This window comes from Vulpes vulpes, chromosome 7 (assembly GCF_048418805.1).
Source record: "Vulpes vulpes isolate BD-2025 chromosome 7, VulVul3, whole genome shotgun sequence".
Taxonomy (NCBI): domain Eukaryota; kingdom Metazoa; phylum Chordata; class Mammalia; order Carnivora; family Canidae; genus Vulpes; species Vulpes vulpes.
In genome coordinates, this window is record NC_132786.1 from 49,328,496 (window position 1) to 49,348,754 (window position 20,259).

At 39.1% G+C, this 20,259-nt stretch overlaps 2 protein-coding genes across 51 annotated transcripts in view; both read left to right on the forward strand.

Annotated features, from left to right (window-relative positions):
• The window catches only part of SORBS2 (sorbin and SH3 domain containing 2), a 344,412-nt gene that overhangs the window by 314,680 nt on the left and 9,473 nt on the right, over positions 1–20,259 (forward strand). For all 50 annotated transcript variants that reach the window (XM_072763741.1, XM_072763717.1, XM_072763724.1 and 47 more), the window contains 3 exons: positions 1,681–1,795; positions 1,876–2,004; positions 4,038–4,241. In XM_072763741.1, coding sequence (XP_072619842.1) covers positions 1,681–1,795; positions 1,876–2,004; positions 4,038–4,241 — 448 coding nt within the window. The remainder of the gene's footprint in view (positions 1–1,680; positions 1,796–1,875; positions 2,005–4,037; positions 4,242–20,259) is intronic.
• Positions 5,527–19,765, forward strand: LOC140599674 (uncharacterized). The gene is made up of 3 exons (XM_072763768.1): positions 5,527–8,973; positions 11,074–11,268; positions 15,540–19,765. The coding sequence occupies exons 1-3, from the start codon at positions 8,251–8,253 to the stop codon at positions 15,777–15,779; spliced, it is 1,158 nt and encodes a 385-aa protein (XP_072619869.1). The 5' UTR covers positions 5,527–8,250; the 3' UTR covers positions 15,780–19,765.

Here is a 20,259-nt window from a genome sequence, read left to right on the forward strand (position 1 = left end):
TTTTTGCCATCAAAATTTTAAATACTAGCCTTTAGAAATGGAAAAGATTTCTTTTCAGCTGTAAAAGAGAAAGTTCATTTTCTCCAATCGACATTTAAAAACAAAAAGCTCCGCTTCTTAGTCTCCTTTCCAGAAACAAAACACACTCAGTGCTAATAAAGCTGTTGGATTGTAAACATGAAATATTTTAGTTTTTTGTTTTCTACATCGGGCACTTGCATAAAAGAAGGAAGTACTGTGTTTGAATGTGAGGCTCTAGGAATCTCCTTTGTCTTTAGGGTTACTGAAAATGTAATGCGTGCTCAATGTGAAGATTTTCACATGTCTAATTGTGCATTCTCTTAATATGCAACAGTGGTCTTTTTTTTTTTTCCAATTCAAGCTTTCAATCAATGAGAAATATTCCACTTCTGATATCCACCTGTCTCTTCATTATCTATTCGCCCCAAATACACGATCCAACTCCAGACTCTGAACAAAACAATGCAGAAGATTCAGGAGTAGGAAGGCAGATGTCTAGGAAAGTGGGGCTCTTGGGAAAAGATAGGAAATGAGTGTCCTCCAACAAAACATAATTATGGAGGCAAAAAAACAAAGAGACACAATTCCCTGGATAATGAAGCCGTGAAAAAAACAGATGCAGTGAGCATGAGAAGGTAGGCATGAATTATCCAAAATAAGTTAAGTCTTTAGAACTTCAAATTACATACCCACATTTACCTGCTTAGGAAAGAAGCAGGTAATTAAGCTTCTTCTTAGAAATAGCCCAGATGGAAAAGCATAGTTAGTGTCTCGAAAATATTTTTATTTTTTAAAAAACAAAGATCTAGGGATGCCTGGGTGGCTTAATCAGTTGATGATCTCAGGGTCCTGGGATGGAGCCCCCACACATCAGACTCTGCACTCAGCAGGGAGTCTGTTTCTCTGCCTCTCTCTCTCTCACTCCTTCTGGCCTCCTATCCCTCCTGCTCATGTGCTCTCTCACTCCCTCTCTAAAATAAATAACTACATCTTTTTTTAAAAAAAAGATATAAAGAAGGCAACAGCAATTTGTACGTCTTCATATTTAAAACATGTCTATCTCTGTGCTCCATTGAAGAATAGAAGATCTTTTTCTTTCCACAAAGTAAATCCCATATCAAGACATTCCACCTACATGCCTGACAACCAGCTTCAAGGATGCATAAATAAAAATTTTTCTGCTAATGGCCCTTCTGTGCTAAGGCTAAATATTTACTTTGTTTATTGTAAGCTTTAGCACATCAAAAGGAGACAGAAAGAGAAGTCAAGCATCTGGCTAACTAGCTAACTAGCTTCAGGACAAACAAAACCAGTGCAGAACCCATCTGCCATTATTCCAAGCTTCATGACTCCTCCACTATCAACAACGATTACACAGCAATAGCCTGCCCCTGCCTTCAAATTTCATATGAATGTGCCCTTGATGTATATCAAGTGTGATGTTGACGCTTGTTCTCTTTTGAAATCACGTCTGAAGTTATAATGTGATAAGTGAATTCTAAGAGTTTGCAAGGACAATCCTTATGTAACCGGGCTCGGCAGATTACTTACTATTGACAGTGTATTTCTCAGCCAAATGCAGATCAAGTGAGAGTGTTGATCTTAAGAGCAACTGCTATACATCAGGGAAAAAAACCTACTGAAACATGTCTGTTCCAGGGAGCTGTCATTCAAGAAAGGAGATACTGTCTACATCCTCAGGAAAATAGATCAAAATTGGTATGAGGGAGAGCACCACGGGAGAGTGGGCATTTTTCCAATCTCATATGTTGAGGTAAGTCCTTTCCTTTTCCTCTCCCATGGTCATTATTTCCAGAGTCACCACAGATCAAAAATAAGTGTTTTCCTTCATAGAAACTCACACCTCCTGAAAAAGCACAGCCTGCGAGACCACCTCCCCCAGCCCAGCCTGGAGAAATCGGAGAAGCTATGGCCAAATATAATTTCAGTGCTGACACAAATGTGGAGCTATCGCTGAGAAAGGTAACCCTGGCTGTTTTCTTCAACGGTGCATTTGGAAAGGCTATATATTTTCAAAACTAAAATAGGTTGCCTTTCTCTTGGACATTTTTGTGTCTCCCCCGTGTGCTACAAAGGACTCTGTGTAAGGCCGCCCTGAGGCACCATCCCCTGCTGCTCCTGTGTCCTTCCAGATGAGATCCCCTATGGGACACAAAGCTTCCCAGAGAGACCTTCCCTCCCGGGCTTGGCATGGCAGGCTCCAGATCCTCTCCAAGGGGCATCACGGGCTGAATATCCTGGAGCTCTATTTGGGGAAACATCACATTGAAAAGCACTTTCATGTACTCAAAATATTGTTGTCCCACTGCCTTATTATTCAAATTTTTAAGAAATGATGTTCCAACATTTACTTTTATCTTGGCATCAAGGAATAGTCCTAAAATAATGAAGGTCCTTGTCACTACAGGGCCTTTTTAAGGAGCCGTTTGTGCAGTGCTGTTCCCTTGATCAGCCTTCTCCAGGCCTCATGATTGTCCCAAATTTCACTAGCGGCCAATCCAATTATAGACTCTCTTCATAATATCAGAAAGAGCTCTTCTGGACTTGCGACCTTACACAGTGAAGAAAGATCAAGTGAACGATTTTCATTCTTTGCTAAGCAGTCACATTCATTTGTTAGAGGCAACCACAGGTCTGCACAGAGCCCAGGGTAGAGAGTCACGTGCAGGATGGTTCTAGAACCTCCTCGCCTACCGGTGAAGTCCTTAGCCAGGAGCAAAGAAGGGAAATACCAGTGTTCTTATCCTGGCATAACCTCATCTCGTTCTCCTTTCTTTGCCCTGGTTCTGCATCATCAACCGATCCGTAGCCACCCTCCAAGCTCCAACACAGCTTTCCACGAACCGTACCAGCTTATGTTTCATAGTAAGAGAGAAGCTCCTGCCAATGCAATTTATAGCTCAAGCGAGGGCCTAGCAACAGTGGTGTGTTACCAAAAAATCAGTGCAATTTTAAGATTAGGGAGATTTACTTTTCTCCCGTGTGTTCTGCACAGTGGCAGTGGCGGTGTGGAGTGGGCTCTGTAAACCACTCTGCATTTTGGCCAAAGGAAAGCTTGCACCTTGATGGCCACTGAAAGAAGGCCTCCCTCCTGTGCTGAAGTGTTGACTGTGTGCCACCTCTCATGCCCAATCAGTGGCCCAAACTTCCGTATCACCTGCTGGATGCAGCTGCAGAGCTTCTGTGGTGTAACCACATTTGGCCTCTGTATTTCTGGCAAGTGGTTTTGAGTTGAAACATAAGCTGGGTTTTGTGGCATTGACACGATTGCTGCCGCTAGAATGGTGATCATAGGAAGTTCTATGACCACTAAAGCCAGGGGTTCTATAAAGATGTTTAATGACCACTGTGGTGTGGCCACCAGCCATTAGAATGGATAGTGGTGCTCCACGAGCTTGATGCAGACCACGTGGAGCTCAGCCCTGGCCACAGCTAGGGGTTAGCGAGGGTACCATCTTTGCCCCAGCCTGCTAGCCTTACTCTTTGACTGCTAACTATATGGAGATCAAGGAAGAAAACCAGCGTGCCATTCAACTTCATCCCTTCCAGAGACTGACTTCCGCAACCCATCTGAGACACACTAGCACAGCGAACTGAGTTGCACTTTTCTGAAGCTGATGGAGATTTTCCCTGTTAAACTATCCTGCTTTTTGAAAGTAATTTGTGCAAGTCATTTGATACGGTACCCGTGTGAACATGGGTAAGCCCATCCACATGAACCACACATCCTTAGGGAAGAATCTAATGGCATGAATGAATGATTACATTGCGTAGATGTTGATAGCCTGTAGTTTGGGTGTGAGCTCAGAGACTTTATTTGTATTCTCCTGGCAAAAAGAAACAAACCAAAACAAACAACAACAATAACAACTGGAGGTATCACACTTTCCCAGATGGAAAACCATCATTTATTAGAAAACATTGACAATTACACTTTTTGTTGCTGTTGTTATCACGTCTCTATTTATAACGCGTTTTCCTAATATTCACTACAGGGAGATAGAGTTATTCTTCTTAAAAGAGTTGATCAAAACTGGTATGAAGGTAAAATTCCAGGAACGAGCAGACAAGGCATCTTCCCTGTTTCCTACGTAGAAGTCATCAAGAAGAATACAACCAAAGGTGCTGAGAATTACCCTGACCCACCAATACCCCACAGCTATTCTAGTGATAGAATCCACAGCTTAAGTTCAAATAAGGTAAGAAGACATTCTAGCATATTAGTATAATATTTGGGAGCTTGGAGGAAGATCATCAATATGTGATGTTAGGTGTTAGACTGGACCATCCTATCTATTGCAAAGCACAAAATGTATATGTTACGTTTCTAAGTGTGCGTGCCATGTCAAGTCAATATAATTTATTTTTTCTGAGGGGTGCTAGCAAAAGGTTTAATGCCTAATTTTGATAATTTTATTTTCATTTTTTTGATAATTTTATTTTCAAATTAAAATATGGAAGGAGAAAACATTAGTATCATAAAATCCCATAGGATATGTATCTGCATATACACATATATATCTGCTTTGTGAAAAATTTTTCCTGAAGCTTAATTTTTTTTCAAATCTCGATTTCATATTTATCTATGCATATTTTACATGAATTATATATAGGTGTATATATATATATACACACATACATATACATAGGTGTGTGTATGTGTATATATATATGTATATATATATATATATGTACTATATAAAAGTCTATGTGAATAGATAGATCCCAAAATGGTTTATTTCATCAATACATGGTAATTAACTTGACAAAATTCTATGAAAGTCTTGGGGTTTCTTAATATAGAGAGAGAGTAAAAATTTTTAATTAAGGTCCATAAGTCAGTTTGTTTATTAGTTTGCATGAAAATGTCACTAGGTGGTGATTAGGAGTCCTCAAGTTTATTTTATTAGGTTTAGGGTGATTTTGTGCCAGATCATGTCTCACTTGAGCTAGTAGCTAGAAAGATAATTACCTTTCTCAATATGTAGTCTAAAAGAGCCTTTACTTCCTGAATTGGTTAATTAGAAAAGACTATTCTCCTACTTTCTTTACTCAGAGTGTGAAGTTTTTCTTAATTTTCTATTTAATTATAATATATTGTGTTCTTTTCATGGATGGCATTTAGAGATTTCTTTCTGTTTCTCATTAACTTTCAAGTGTAAAACTTAAAATTACCAAGGAATTATTTCACTTCCCAACATTTTAAACATGTTGTTTTGCAAAATATGTCAAATGTTTTGATTGAGACCAAGGCTGGGACTTGAAAAAAAATAAACCATTTAGAAAAGCTAACAAAATAACAACAGTATATCAGACATTATCAAAATGTGAAGTCATTTCATGTCCCACTGCAAGATGGCATCCCCAGTGACCCAAACACCCTTTGAAAATGAGTCTAGAAGGATTTTAACATATGTAAAATGAAGCATTGAGTAAAATGAGTAAAAGAAGCATTTTCTTTTAAAAGGGCATTTTATTTATCCTACTCCTCTTTGAAGACTGGGTTTCAGTTATAGGGTAACTGCTCTCAATCCTTTATCATTGGATAATGGAATAGTTTGGTACTATCTGATTTTGTCTGATTGATTATAAAGGCTTCCAGAAGCTTCTTTAGTATGCTTAATTCACTACCAGAGCTTAGTTTTAGAGATCAATGTTCTTCCTTCAGTAGTTCCTGCTGATAAAAAGATCAGACTCTTCATCCATATATTTGTCTTATTTACCATTCAGTTATCTCAAAAGAACTACCAGCTAAATTTCAAAATGACCGTGCCTTCAAATAAAATTTTATAAGCATGTATCTACAAAGCTTTATTTAACACTTAAGAAATTCTTCCATAATGTCCTAATCAATACTGACAGTGTAATATTTTAGATCACAGCATTTTAATCTTGGTTGTGAATACAATTTAAATGTATTTTCAGTTTCCTAAGTTTTTTCTTAGAACACCAGATTTTACATTTTATAAATAGAGAAATTTCACTAATAACTAATTAATGTTTTATAGTATGCTGGGAAAAAATATCTTCAAAAGCTCATGTCTATAATTTGAAAGAAAATGCTTAACAGTTTTTTCCCATCTGGCAATCTATGCTATGATATCACTGGCTTAATGAAGGAAACTTCTCAGTAGGGTTGAACTGAATCATTTCCAGAAAAAGAACTACAAAATACTTCCAAATCATGACATCCAAAAATACACTAAATGCTATATATCCTATTTTCTAACTGATATTTGCAAATAGAGGAAGGAACTCATAGACTCACAAATCACTCTTTGACACTCTCAAATCACATTTCTCAACATCCTGTCTTTATTTTATGGGAGACTCAAATGTAAGTGGATACTATTTCTGATATTTCTGCTTTTAGTGTAGTCGAGTCCAACTCCAATGCTTTAGGGAGAAATGGTAATTATATGATTTTTGTATTGTGGGTATGTTTGTGTTATACAGGGAACTCAGATACTTAATTTGACTGTTAGTAGTCTATTGCAAAGCTAAGCACTTTGAACTGTTAACATGCATACTGGTGACCAGGGTGGTAATAGGAGCAGGTAGTAAAAATGATGGTGGTAGTCATGACAACAGTGGGATTTAAAGCTCTTTCTTCCTTCATCCATATAATATTCCTGGCCATGAGATAAAGCAAAAATGAAAAGAAATAATCTTGAATTATTACATATTGCACAGATTTTCAAAATCTATTACGGTGTTACATAACAAAGAGCATAAACTAGAACACTGGTCCGTAAGAATTCCTCTAGCCTATCAAAGGAGACTTAGGTAATTTTTGTCTTCTTAAAAATTGAACATAGACAGGACTTGCTAGGAGTGGCTATCTATCTAATAAAAGACCACACATATAGTATCACTTTATATCAGGTGCTGGGCTCCATTAGTCCAGAATCTTCCATTAGAATGTTCACATGAGCTTGTGACTCTGCCTCTTTATCCCACCCCATGGTAACAGGACATCATATCTCCTTTTTTTAAAAAAAATAGCTAAATAAATTCTATCAATGACCCATTCCTATTATAGGACACAGAAGTCAAAAGTTAAGTGGCCCTAGGACCAAGAGTGCTAAGTGCATGAGTGAAGTCTCATCCTAAACAACCAACTAGAAAGTACATCTCCAAAATCTTCCTTTTAGATTTTGTTTTTTTCAAACTCAAATCATCTACCTGGAGAGAATGAAAGTAAAATGCCACCCCCCAGACTCTTAAGGCCTTCATGTGCATAGTATGTAGCATTTTTTCTATTTGGGCAACAATAGATAAATGTCTTAGAATGTTCCTAGGCAGCACACCTAGAACTACTTTTAAGGAATTTCTATTAAAATTCTGTTCTATTCAATATATCCAAAATAGAGAGATACTATTAAGATACACAGAAGTATATTTTACTTCAGGAGATCAAGTTTCAAAAATTATACTCTATGGGTTTACACAAAAGAATGGGAGTACTAGTAAAAGTTTACTCCCATTAAAGTCAAATGTTCCCTTTCTATGCAAACTTTTACTTTGGATTTTTTAAACTTTGAAGTAGAAATTAACATAAGTTTAGTTTTGTTCTGATCATGAGTTTCTGTTCTTGAAATAATTTTTGGAATTTATTCTTTTGGAAATGTGTCAATATATAACGACGTAAAAATATTTTATGCCATAGATTATAATTACCTTGCAAACATAAGTGAGAAAATTATGGAAATTCAAAAGATTTGGCACTGCTATGGGAAGAAAGAGCACTAAACAAATTCAGGGAATGAGAAAAGGTTCCATTATTGTTTTTCATTTTACAGTCACATTATTTCAGAGTCATGTATCCTAAGTCAGTATCTGAAGCCTAGTTTAAAAGACTTAATCTGTTCAATAAAATCACTTCTATTTTCACTATACGAACTTACAGTCTCTATGACAGCTTGTCTTGTTTGACATCTGGTACCCCTTCCGAGTACAAGGAGTTTCATTGTTCAGAGAGTCTTCCAGTGAATATGCTAATGATTTTATTTAAATTCCGCAAAATATCTTCAAATCAAGACCACAGCATAAAATATTTTTATATGTATTACCATACCTGGCCTGCATTTCTCTGTCTCTGTGTTTTGCTGTATTATTATTATTATTGTTGTTTTCTTGATTTGTTTTTTAACTTCATAATCCCTGCTCATTTCTAAGTTGGCTTTCAGTGAACCAGCCCCCCCTCTCATGCACAAAGCTTCACCTGGCTCAGATAAAACAGCCCGGGGGTGGCTATCCCTGACAGCCAAGTGTCCACCGGCAAATCCTTTGACCCCCACACCACTTCTTTTTCTGGACAACTTCTTGGATGAATTAGAGAAGCTTGGTGCTTTACCCTTACCAGATGACCAAGCCAAACCAGATATCCTAGAGGACATCATCCTTGAGATTAAGGAGGAGCCCTCAGTGCTCCTCCCATTGCCCCCAGCTGCTGTGCCGGCCAAATCAGCATCCTCTCTGCCTCCTTTCCCCTGCTCTGGGGTGACCCCAGCTACAGTCCTGCCGTCGGAGGCAATAGCATCTCAGGATCCACAAAAGACAGCTCGAAACAAGTTTGCGGATTTGACAAAAATGAGAAAGGGCTTTGGAGACCCTGAAAAGTTACCCCAACTCCCAGGTGATAAGTGTGTGGCCTCTGCACACACTCATATGGGCCCCTGGCCCAAAAGTCTCCCTGTCATTGGAGAGGAAGAGGACATCTGCGAGGGGGTGATGTCAGGCATCCGGAGAGGGCCAGAATCTCAAGACCCAGATGCTCTCTGGCCTGCCTGCGATGGCACAGAAGCAACCCCAAGTCTGCACATTGAGGAGGACGAAGAGGAGAGGAAACCCATAAAATCCCCAGTAGCCACCCCCACAGATCCTAGGACCCCCAAGGAAGACAGCAAGGCAGTGAAAACCCATTATGAGGTATTTTAATCTTGCCTAAGTACTGAAGAACTAACCAGTCTTTCTATATTTAGAGAGTACAGTTAATCACATTAATAAACATCTATTTGGGCATTTGCCCTAGAAGGCTTCCTCTTAAGAAACACAAGCACTCATAAGTTGGGGGATGGAGGACTAGATGGAAACACACCAAGTTTTAGTAAGACAATGTAGATATATAATTCCATTACCTCTTTATGACTATACATTCATATTTAAAGTCTGCAATGTGTAGTCTTCCTGATTTTTTGTTATTAATACGGGTAGCTACATAGTTAAGTTCTTGCTGAGTATCAAACGCTATTCAAAGACCTCTTTGTCTTTACTTTGCGTAACTCAGCAAGGTGCGTTATATTATTAGCCCTGCTTTAGAGACGAGGAAGTTGATACACAGAGAGATGAGTCCAATTCCAAATGCAGTTTGCAAAAAAGGAGAGAGAGAAAGAAAGAGGGAGGAAGCAAAAAAAAGTGCTCCTGTGCCCTTTTAACTCTGAAGAAATAACTTCTTCAAGTTGGTGGCTACTTGGTGGCTACTTAAGACTACTAATGCATTTTCGTCTTACAAACAAAGAATCTTATGCGATGATTTTAATTAGTAAAGAGCGGAGATCCCTCATCTTTAGCCTATAAAGTTTTTTTTTTTAAGATTTTACTTATTTATTTGAGAGAAATAGCAACAGAGATAGCTAAGAGAGCACAGGCAGAGAGGAGAGGGAGAAACCAGCTCCCCACTCAGCAGGGAGCCCAATGTGGGGCTCCATCCCAGGACCCTGGGATCATGACCTGAGCCCAAGGCAGACACTTAACTGACTGAGCCACACAGGCACCCCTAAATTTTTCTCTTAAAACAAAAACAAGGGGGAACCTGGGTGGCTCAGTCGGTTAAGCATCTGCTCAGGTCATGATCTCAGGGTCCTGGAATGGAGCCCCACCTCTGGCTCCCTGCTCAGGGGGGAGCCTGCTTCTCCCTCTCCCTCTGTATCTCCCCCTCCTTGTGCTCCCTTGCTCTCTCTCTCTCTCTCTCTCTCTCTGTCAAATAAATAAAGTCCTTAAAACTACAACAACAACAAAAACAGAACTTCTTCTCTCAAACATGTCACCTGTAAATTAAAAAGAAAATATGATTACTGGCAAATACTAAAATTATGAAACAAAAAGAATGTTTTATATCATGTTGCTATGGAAGTCACTTTCCCCCGTGGGTCCTCTATTTAAAAATCTTAGAAAAGGAAAATAATTTTCAAAATCCCCTAGTTTTCTATTAAGATCCTTCCAGTAACAAATATAGAGGCATGCAGCCTATACTATGGGGTGTTCTGGGGTTTAAGTAATCAGTGCTCATGAGGCCCCTGGACACCCACAAAACCCCACAGCTTGGCTAGTTCCTCAACCAGGAGAGAAAAGGTCACCTGAACAAAGAACCCAGCCACATGTGCACCTGTATAAAATAAACACACTACTGAATACAAGAGACCATTCATTACAGAAAGCCAACCATGTTTCTGAGTCAGTAATTTATTTAAACAACTCATTTTCCCTTCAACGGCATCAATTGCAAGATGCGAGTAGATATGGGACTTGGTTCCGAGGAGCCTGTTGCAGGCAGCTCCCGGGCCAGGCAGGGTAGGGGAGCTTCACCACGGTTCCCACCGCGCACCCACAGGCACACACCCGCACACACCATCACCCCCACCCCCCTAGCTTTGCAACCAACTCTCCGAATTTGTGATCTACTTTACAAGCAAGTTACAAAGAGTCATCCCGGGGTTTTAGATCGTTTTTCCTTTCATGTGTATATATAATATATACATAATATATATAAATATATTATAAAGTTGTAGAATGTGGGGGCTCTTGTTTCCAGCCACCCACATCAGAAAAATGATCACACTCACTGGGAATTCCAAACCAATTCAAAAAAAAAGTTGGTGTTTTTCAAGCGAAAATTTGTCATAGATGTCACTTGCCAAGGCATTTGGTAACTTCAATAGTATTTGAGGTTGGGGGATACTCTCTAAAGACCAGATGGCCTCTTTCTGGGCACAAGCCGTAATCACATCTTGTCTTTCCTCAATCTTTAAGCCACCTTCACCTTCTCCGGGAGATGGACCGTCTACACCTTTTCCCAGCTCTCTCCTTCCTTCCCTTCCTTTTCATTCTCCCTCAGCCTCTATCTCTGACCTGGCCTCAACCCTTTCTCAGACTCCCCAGCCCTACTCGCCTCCCCTCCTCCCTAAGTACCCTTACCAACAGGAGAGAAATTCACCAAAACTAAAGGTAACTGCATCCTGAGTGTGGTTTATTGCATGTCTTTACATGAATTTTGTTAACTAGGTATATTTAGATTTGTGCCATCTTACAAGTTCTAAAAAGTTACGGAAATATTGCTCGCTAACTCTTTTTTAACATCATTGGCATGGCCTCTGTCCAAAAATTTAAGAGATATCCTTGCGCAGCAGCTAGACCCAGCTTGAGGAATAAAACGAACTAAAATTTATATATAAAAATAAAAAGTGATCACTGGATCTTTTTTTTTTTTTTTTTTTTTTTTTTTGAGACCTATCCCATTCAAAGGCATGGGTTTTTGTGCCGGTCAGCCTCTGTACCTTCTCAGTGGGGTCACGGCCTCCCGTGTGTCCTGCCCATTAACAAGTTCAGCCCAGCCTGAGGACAGGATGATCCTTAGCACAGTCTTGAACTTTATTCTTCTATAAAACTGCAGTTTCCTGGTTTATAAAACTGGCAGTAAAATAATGAGGATTGCAGGAATGAAGCTTTCTTTTGTTAACAGGTCACCAAGCACCCAACTCTTGAGTCTTGTAGGCTGGGAGCCGTGCTGGTTTCTAACTCCCCATAAGGAAACCAGGAAAAAAGACCTCCAACAAAATTAGTGGCTGGCCCTGGAAAGAGGTTTAATGGCAACCACAGCACACAATCAGTCCATCACAGAAAAGTTTTGCTTCTGCAATCAGAATGATCCTGAAACCTCTTCCTTGAGACAAAACGTGATAGACTTTAAATAATAACCCATCCTCACATTCAGTCTCTGGAACTTTGTAAAATGGGACCCCCTGCAGCGGAGTGAAAACACGAAGGTTCTGGTAGAGTTCAGTTTCTGTACTAGGAACCACCAACCCCCAACGCCTGAGAAATGCTGTCTGCACAGTATGCCAAACCCCCATCACTGACTCCCTCCACTGAAATAGTCCGGTAATGTGAATTCATCTAACCTATGAAAGGAATTTTTGAAAAAATGAAATACTTTAAAGACTAGTTACTCTTTGCCCTTTGAGGTTTCGTTTTGGCCGGCATGAAATAATTAGGAAATTTTAAAAACAAGAATAATGATATTTTAGGTAATATCTAAGACTCAGACTTTGCCTTTTCCCCACTCTTTCTGAAGTTTTCTTTTTTTTTTTTTAATTTTTTTTTTAATTTATTTATGATAGTCACAGAGAGAGAGAGAGAGGCAGAGACACAGGCAGAGGGAGAAGCAGGCTCCATGCACCGGGAGCCCGACGTGGGATTCGATCCCGGGTCTCCAGGATCGCGCCCTGGGCCAAAGGCAGGCGCCAAACCGCTGCGCCACCCAGGGATCCCCTGAAGTTTTCTTTTTAAGGCCAAAGCATTTATTTCTTGCCGTTTCCCACTTGTTCTTTAGCCCTTAAGCTTAGTCAATAAATGACAAAGTAACTTTAGAATCGGATTTCTCTAATTTAGAGAGATGAAGATCTCGCCATTGTAGTGTCAAGGACAAAACCAGGATTTACACAGGTTTGTTCTTCTTCAAGAATCAAGCTCATCTCATACACACATTAAGTTTTAGTTGTTTGCACAATCATGTGCGAGGATGGAGAGTATGCACAATGACAATGTTTTCAAAGAATACTTTCGTAACTACATCAGGTAACTAACTCCAGAAAAAATGAAGCTTTCCTCTATTTTATCTTACTCAAGAGCAAATGATAATTTTTAATTCCCCACTGAGATTTTTGTAAGACTTATAAGTCTATTTTTCTTTCTTCTTTTTTTTTTTTTTTTAAGATTTTATTTATTTGAGAGAGAGAGAGCATGAGCAGGGGGCAGCAGCAAAGAAAGAGAGAGAAGCTGACTCCCAGATAAGCAGGGAGCCTGACTCAGGGCTTGATCCCGGGACCCTGGGATCACGACCTGAGCCAAAGGCAGACACTTAACTGACTGAGCCCTCCAGGTGCCCCATAAATCTGTTTTTCTATTCATAGGAAGAATATAAGTTGACTGAAGTTACCTGTGCTTGTCAATATAAATGCAAATTGAATGAGTGGCAAAGTTTAGGCCATTATCATAGTTTAACCCTACATCTGACACTGATAAACTGTGCTTGCTCAATTCCTCTAAGAAGGCTTCCTATTTCTTCCATTTCAAGAATATTACAAGTTATGCTCATTACAAAGAAAGTAACCCTGCCCTGAAAGCAAAGACAAAATAAACTTTTAAGGTTTTGGTTGGTATAATGTGCATGAAATTGTAGCAATACTTTTATCAATTCCCATCAACCATTGTCTAACGCAGGCTAATTTAATGCACTTTTATTATTATAAGGTGTTTTCTGACACAATGTAAGCCTCTCACAAACCATCCAAAATCTTCCGTAAAGGTAAAATTCACCAACACCTTATAGATGACAGAAGGCTGAATGTACGTATAAATTATGAGCGATATATAAATCAGAATCCAATGTTTTCTCTAGTCTTTTGAGCATCTTTTTTTTAAAAATAGTGGTTTTTCATACTAAAAATTATCCAAGTTCTCAACTCTTCTAATAAGCTTAACTTCCACCTAAGAGTCTGATAGCATGTGGACTCAAATTGCAATATAAGCTCTTTGTGAAGAGAGAGACTCTTCTTTGGGTTTCTTCCAAGAAACTCAGTTATTCTGGGCCCAAAAGGAAGTCTCCTCCTCTAAAACCATCCCATCAGAAAGTAATCCCCATGAGCACAGTTTCCAACATGGAATTAAGCACTGATTTTTCCTAATATGCTCAAAGGATCTTTCCAGCTATTTATCCACATCATTCCAATAGCTGAATGTTTTTTTCTATGATCCTTAATTTCCCTAGAACACCTATATTAGTTGAGATTGGGGCAGCTGCCATGCCAGAAAACTCAAAATAATTACAGCTTAAACAATGTACAAGTATATTTCTCTTATGCATTGAGGGCTAGTATGTGGCTCCATAGTCATCAGGACGCCCAGAAGGTTCCATTTGATTTTAGCATATCATCTTCCTCAATGAGAGGCTTCCACTGTATCATCCAAAGTGGCTGCACCAGCTCCAGCAGTCCCTTCCTACTGCATAGATCCCATCTGTCAGGACTTACCACATGAGCACATCTGGATACAAGGTTGAGAAATAGACTTTATTCAGAATGTCCATGTGCCTCTCATGATTCTACTACAGAGGACAAAGAAGAAAATGTATATTAGAGAACATCAAGCATTCTCTGCCATACCCTTAAAGAAAAACACCTAATGCATTTCAGACCTAGAGACTGGAGATTTGAGATCAATCATTACTAATTACGATGAAAACACTCCTCAATGAGAGTTAAGAAAAGCACACACTTTTATTGAAAAGTCATTTAGTCCTGCTGAAGTTCTTATAAACATATCAAATACTTGCCTAGCACTTTGGACAAGTAGTAGATCTTGTCCACTCCTGGAAAGAAAATAAAGCATACTCACCCAAGAAAGGTTAGTTGATTCACTGTCATATTAAAAATCCTTCTTTGGGGACACCTTGGTAGCTCAGCGGATGAGCGTCTGCCTTCAGCTCAAGGTGTGATCCTGGGTCTGGAGATCGAGTCCCACATCAGGCTCCCTTCGGGGAGCTTCCTTCTCCCTCTGCCTATGTCTCTGTCTCTCTCATGAATAAATAAATAAGATCTTTTTTTTAAAAAAAAAAAAAAAAAGCTTACTTTGAAAGAATGCCAAAACAGTCACAAGGTGGAGTTAGGACCATATTCAGTTTTTAATTATATTTTACTACTTTTCCCAGAAAAGCCATATTTTCTCCTTATGTGTTTTGTTAGAAAATTTGCCCCAAATGATGGAGACTTCTTATGAAACTTGGTGGGTATGCAGTGAAATTTCCCTCTGTCTTACCTTGCATCTATTCAAAGAAGCACAAAGAAAACAGATCAGATCTGAGGCTGTCCTGTCCCCCCCACCCCCTGTTGTTAAACATTCTATTAGAGACACAGGAATCCTCGTATGTGCTCTTAGCCACCGACATCACCCTCAAACATCTTTCTTATGTCCCCCTTCTCTCTGTAAATCTTTCTCTGCTCTGCCTGTTGGGTTCGGTGTGAAAGCAGCACTTGAGGCCTGTGGTGTGGACGGTGCCAGCAGCCCCCCAAGACCTGTCAGCAGGCCAGTGAACCTGCCCGGCTCTGTCGCATTCGAGAGTTTGGCATGCTGCGTGTGCATGGAAAAGCAAATCAGGCAAAGCTCCTCCAGAAGGCTGTAGGATGAAGACCAGAACTAACTAACGTCTATGGCTTTTGCAGGCTGACCTAAAAAGCGAGGTATTTGTGTTGGGTAAGCCTCCACGTAGCCCAGTGCTGTGTAGGAGATCCTGTGGCTCGTCTGGCCGAGGCCTCAGCGCTTCCCACAGGGTAGGGTCAGAACGGCCCCCTCGTGCCAGGCACCCTGGCCACCCACCCACCCGCAGTAGGCTGTCCCTCCCTCCCTGTCACTGCTGTGCTTTGCCCCAAAGTGGGCCCAGAGGTACCCCCGAGATGAAGTGACCATCCATCATGAGCTGCCAAGTCAGATCAACTGAAAAATCCAATGCGGTCTGTGGGCAACGTGTTTCTCTTCTGTGTCTCTGTGTCGAACTTTCCAGAAATCCAGAAAGACATGACCAGATTCTCAGAATACAAATCAGGGTGTAGTATATGTTGTCTTCTCCGTGCATCTCATGCTTCCTGCCACGTTCTCTGTAAATCGCTGCTTTCCAATCACGGTTTTTAGTGCAAAGAATAAAGCTGGTGCTGATCGCATAGCGAACACTTGCAGTAGTGTTTGCTTCGGTGGCATTCAGTTTATGTCGATTGTTCTCTTGAATCCATCATCCTTAGTTGCACAACCTCCTGTTGCTCTGGTGGTGTGGGCTACATTTGCTCCACGACACTTTTTAAACCTAAACGAGGGATTCTGGGGTATTTCAGTACTCTGGACTCCAGGTACTCCCAGGCTTTGGAAAGCTTTGATTGAATTTAAAGGCAAAATTACTTTTCCCAGTAACTCCTTGGTTCTGTAACATCGAAAGCACTTTCATATGTCGGGTTTCTAAATGGTACTATCAGTTCTGAGGAAGGCAGCCAAGGCGTTTGGGGATTTCTGTCTCTGCAAAAGGCAATCGTTTCACCATTTCTATTTGATAAACCCTGGTTTGACCTTACCTGGCCTACTGATGACCATGGCTTGCAAATTGTTAAGGGCCCAATTGATTGCAAAGAGGATTTCCTTTTCCACTTTCAAAAAGTGTTGCTACCTCTCTGTGCTTATGCCATTTTTTGTGCTCTTGTTGCTGGCATAACGAGACCTCCTCCCTTTGTTTCTGAGGCAGAGATTTGGGTTGCCATAGAGAAAGCGGAATGTTGATTTGAAGAGATTCTTAGACTCCCTCACAGAAAGGCCTTCCAGAGCCAAAACAAAAGGGAAGATTTTTCCACAATTAATATGGCCCAACCATAAATTTCCCATGGGTCAGGGAGACATCATGTTTTGTTTGGGTCACCTCAAGTTTTTTTCTTTGCCAGGTTTTTACATTATGTGCTTATACATTATATGTGTTTGTGTGGAGCATAAATAATCTATATTCTTTAGATTCATGCAAAGTTGTGTATCATAGTTTAAGAAGGAAAAAATAAGCCTATTACATAAACATGGGATTGTTACAGGGAGAATTTCATCGAATTCTGGTTGGCAGATACTACAACTAACATTTTCTGGAAAAAAAATTGACTGAAGAACTCTAGAAGTGCTTATAACTCTTTCAAATATCCTTCCTCATTAGTGTTTAAAGTAATAGTCCAGTTTTACTTAAGAATTACTGAATACTAGATGTAGCTAATCCTGCAGAGATGCCTCTGCAGAAGCACAGATAGATGGGTTCTGGACAGACTGCATCTCCCCATCTGAGATAGCGAAGTATGTATTTTACTAAAACCAGAGGTTCTGGGATATTTCACACCAATTCCCTTAGGAGCAGTGAGTTGGATCTGGCTTTGAATATTAGCGTGGGTTGAAACTTGTCTCATTTGTATCCACTCTTGATAACCTTTAAAAATTGCAACACTTAACGGGACGGGGGGAGGATTGCTACCTTTCCAAAGGAAAAAAGTTAAATATCTAGGATTCCATGAAAACAACATGATGCTTCATTAGGTTTTCTAATTTTTATTGTATTCTTAATACATGTAAGACTCTCTGAATGTCACAAATGTATATCCTGTACTGATCACAAAGATGATAAGAGTTAAAATAGAAATAATCGCAGACCAAAAATACAGGTGGCTAAAAAGTGATCCTTTCTCAAGACTTTAAAATGTAGGAAGGGAAGTACATCATCAGAAAAACAGATAAATATCTATTCCACCACATTCTGTGGTCTTTAAAATATCCTTTCAACATGAATCCAGGCTGAAGGAAGTTAGTGAGAGCTGTCCAAAGGCATCAACAAACTTTTAGCATGTTGGTGCCACTACTCACCATTCGGTGGCAATAGAGTGCAGATACAGTACAGATCTTTTCCTCAGCATTCATACCCTTTCTAACTTGTAACACCTGGAGGGAGAAAGACAAAAGATAGTCTCCTAAGATGATTTCCTTGAGTATCCATACAGAACATAAATACTTGAGTAAAGGACAAAATAAAGGTGCTGATTTTAATCAACTTAGGCCATCTGTTCCATCATAGTAATCTTCTATGCAATAGAGAGTGCCAGTCAAAATCATCATTCTCTTTCCTCGTTTAACTTATTTGTGATACTAAGAAATAATCTGTGAGTTTTGGCTTACTGATCTGAAAAATGAAGCTGAATTGTTACTATGATTGTTTTTCCATGACTGGGATATTTGAGAATTAACTATTAAGTGTCAGCTGTCTCAGTTCTCTGAGAAGTGAGGGGTAAGGTTGATGATGGCATCTATACATAACAGGAGAGATGTACCCGTGGAAATGTGGATTCCTCCATGGGTTCCCTGAAGGGGACAAGATTTTTTTTTTTTTTTTTTTGGTAAGGGGACAAGATTCTAATCACTGTCTTGTCCAACGCCTTGATTCTAGAGATAATGAAGCTGAGTTGCAAATCCCAGATTACATTGTCCATGCCAACACCAAATGTGCCCTTATAAATAGCTGTTTATAATAGCTACTTTTTCATCTATTGACCAAGTACCTCTAAATAAATTAATTCAAATACTATAACTGGTCAACTTTCCTCAAAACTGGTTCCTAACTATCCAAATTCACATGGAGATGATTCCTGTTTTAAGGTAACCTTAGGAAAGTTCTAAAAGCCACCATGATAATAGTGCTCATAAAGGCTGTGGTAAATCTTGGCCTGAGTGTGTGAACAGTGTAGAGACCTGGTAAGTCAGAGAAGGGGGTGGGAATGGGGGTTCTCTTAAAGGCTATCAAGGAAAAGAAAAGACATATTGTGAAGGATTGGTAAAAACAAGGACATAGCTGGCTGGCACACCCAGGAACATGAGTCCTTGAGTCGTAGACACCTGTGGGATTAATGGAGCCACAGGCTTCTGGCAACAGCCCAACATTCATAATTGTCAAAGGAATGATCCACTTCAGTAACTTATGATGCTAGTCAAATTAAAGGAATTAAGGTAATAGAATTGGGATGATGACAAAGGAAAGGTTCTATATGGACTTCAAAAGTAGATTATTTTATCTCAATGAACACTCTGATTTTTTTTAATTTTTTAATTTATTTATGATAGTCACAGGGAGAGAAAGAGAGAGGCAGAGACATAGGCAGAGGGAGAAGCAGGCTCCATGCACCGGGAGCCCGATGTGGGATTCGATCCCAGGTCTCCAGGATCGCGCCCTGGGCCAAAGGCAGGCGCCAAACCGCTGCGCCACCCAGGGATCCCAACACTCTGATTTTTAAAGTCATGTTCACATTTTAACATAAGAGAGCAGTGAAGTTAGACCAACCAGTTGTACCAAGCACTGGATGCTATGATGAAAAAGTAAAACTTTTACGCAACTTAAAAATACTAGAATGATTGAAACATGTAGAAAGAGCACAACTAAATAAGTTTTACAAAACATTTTTTTCTCTGAATATAAGAACTGATCATCAGAAAATATTTTCTTATTTATAACTTTGCTATGCACTGTAAATGGTGCTATGATGTTTCTGTGAGACAAAAGCAGCTGTGCTTTGAAATACAGCATTTTCCATTTTTTAATTACATTTTTATATTTTTTTGAGTGACTAATACGAGCACTTTCAATATCATGTGGTTTGAATGTATAATCTTTGGCCAGAAATTTTACTCCTGGAAATGTGTTCTAAAGAATGGTCCAAAGCCAGGAAATAACTCTTTGTATAAAAATATTTATAGCACTGTTGCTCGTGATAATGAAAAAAAGGCTAGACCAACCTTCACTTCAAAAGCAAAAAAGAAATGGTTAAGAAAACCAAAAAAATATATCTACACATAAGTGAGGGAACATTATTCTGCAGTGATTTAAAATGAAAAAGAAGACTGAGAAAAGAAAGCTGGAAAATTATTATAAAATATTAATAGCAGTTGATATATGCATATCTTATTTCTGCATAAACAGTATACATACATGATTTGATGAGAATTTGAAGAACTTTAATAGATTATAGGCTTACGGATAACGTGTTTATTTTGCATATATTTATTATTTATATAAAATAATTATAGAATTATTCAATATATTTATATTGAATTAAATGGCTTAACATGGCTGGAAAACAGCTTAGTCTTCATAATTCTTAAAATAGTATACTTTATAAATTTAATGACAGAAACATTGTTAATAACTTTATATTGACTTATAGAAGCCTTGTACTCTGAAGTCATGCATGTGTCCAATAATTTTTATCCACTCTTGAGTCTTAAGCTTATATATTCCACATTCAGACTGTTGAGTGAAATTTCTAATAGTGTTAGTAAACACTTCCAATTAATAGATTGAATGCTTCAAGTTTTAGTAATGTAAGTACT

Coding starts and splice junctions, on each gene's coding strand:
- LOC140599674 (XM_072763768.1), top strand. CDS start 8,251: ATGCACAAAGCTTCACCTGGCTCAGATAAAACAGCCCGGGGGTGGCTA. Junction 8,974..11,073: donor CAGTGAAAACCCATTATGAG/GTATTTTAATCT, acceptor TCAATCTTTAAG/CCACCTTCACCTTCTCCGGG. Junction 11,269..15,539: donor GAAATTCACCAAAACTAAAG/GTAACTGCATCC, acceptor TGGCTTTTGCAG/GCTGACCTAAAAAGCGAGGT.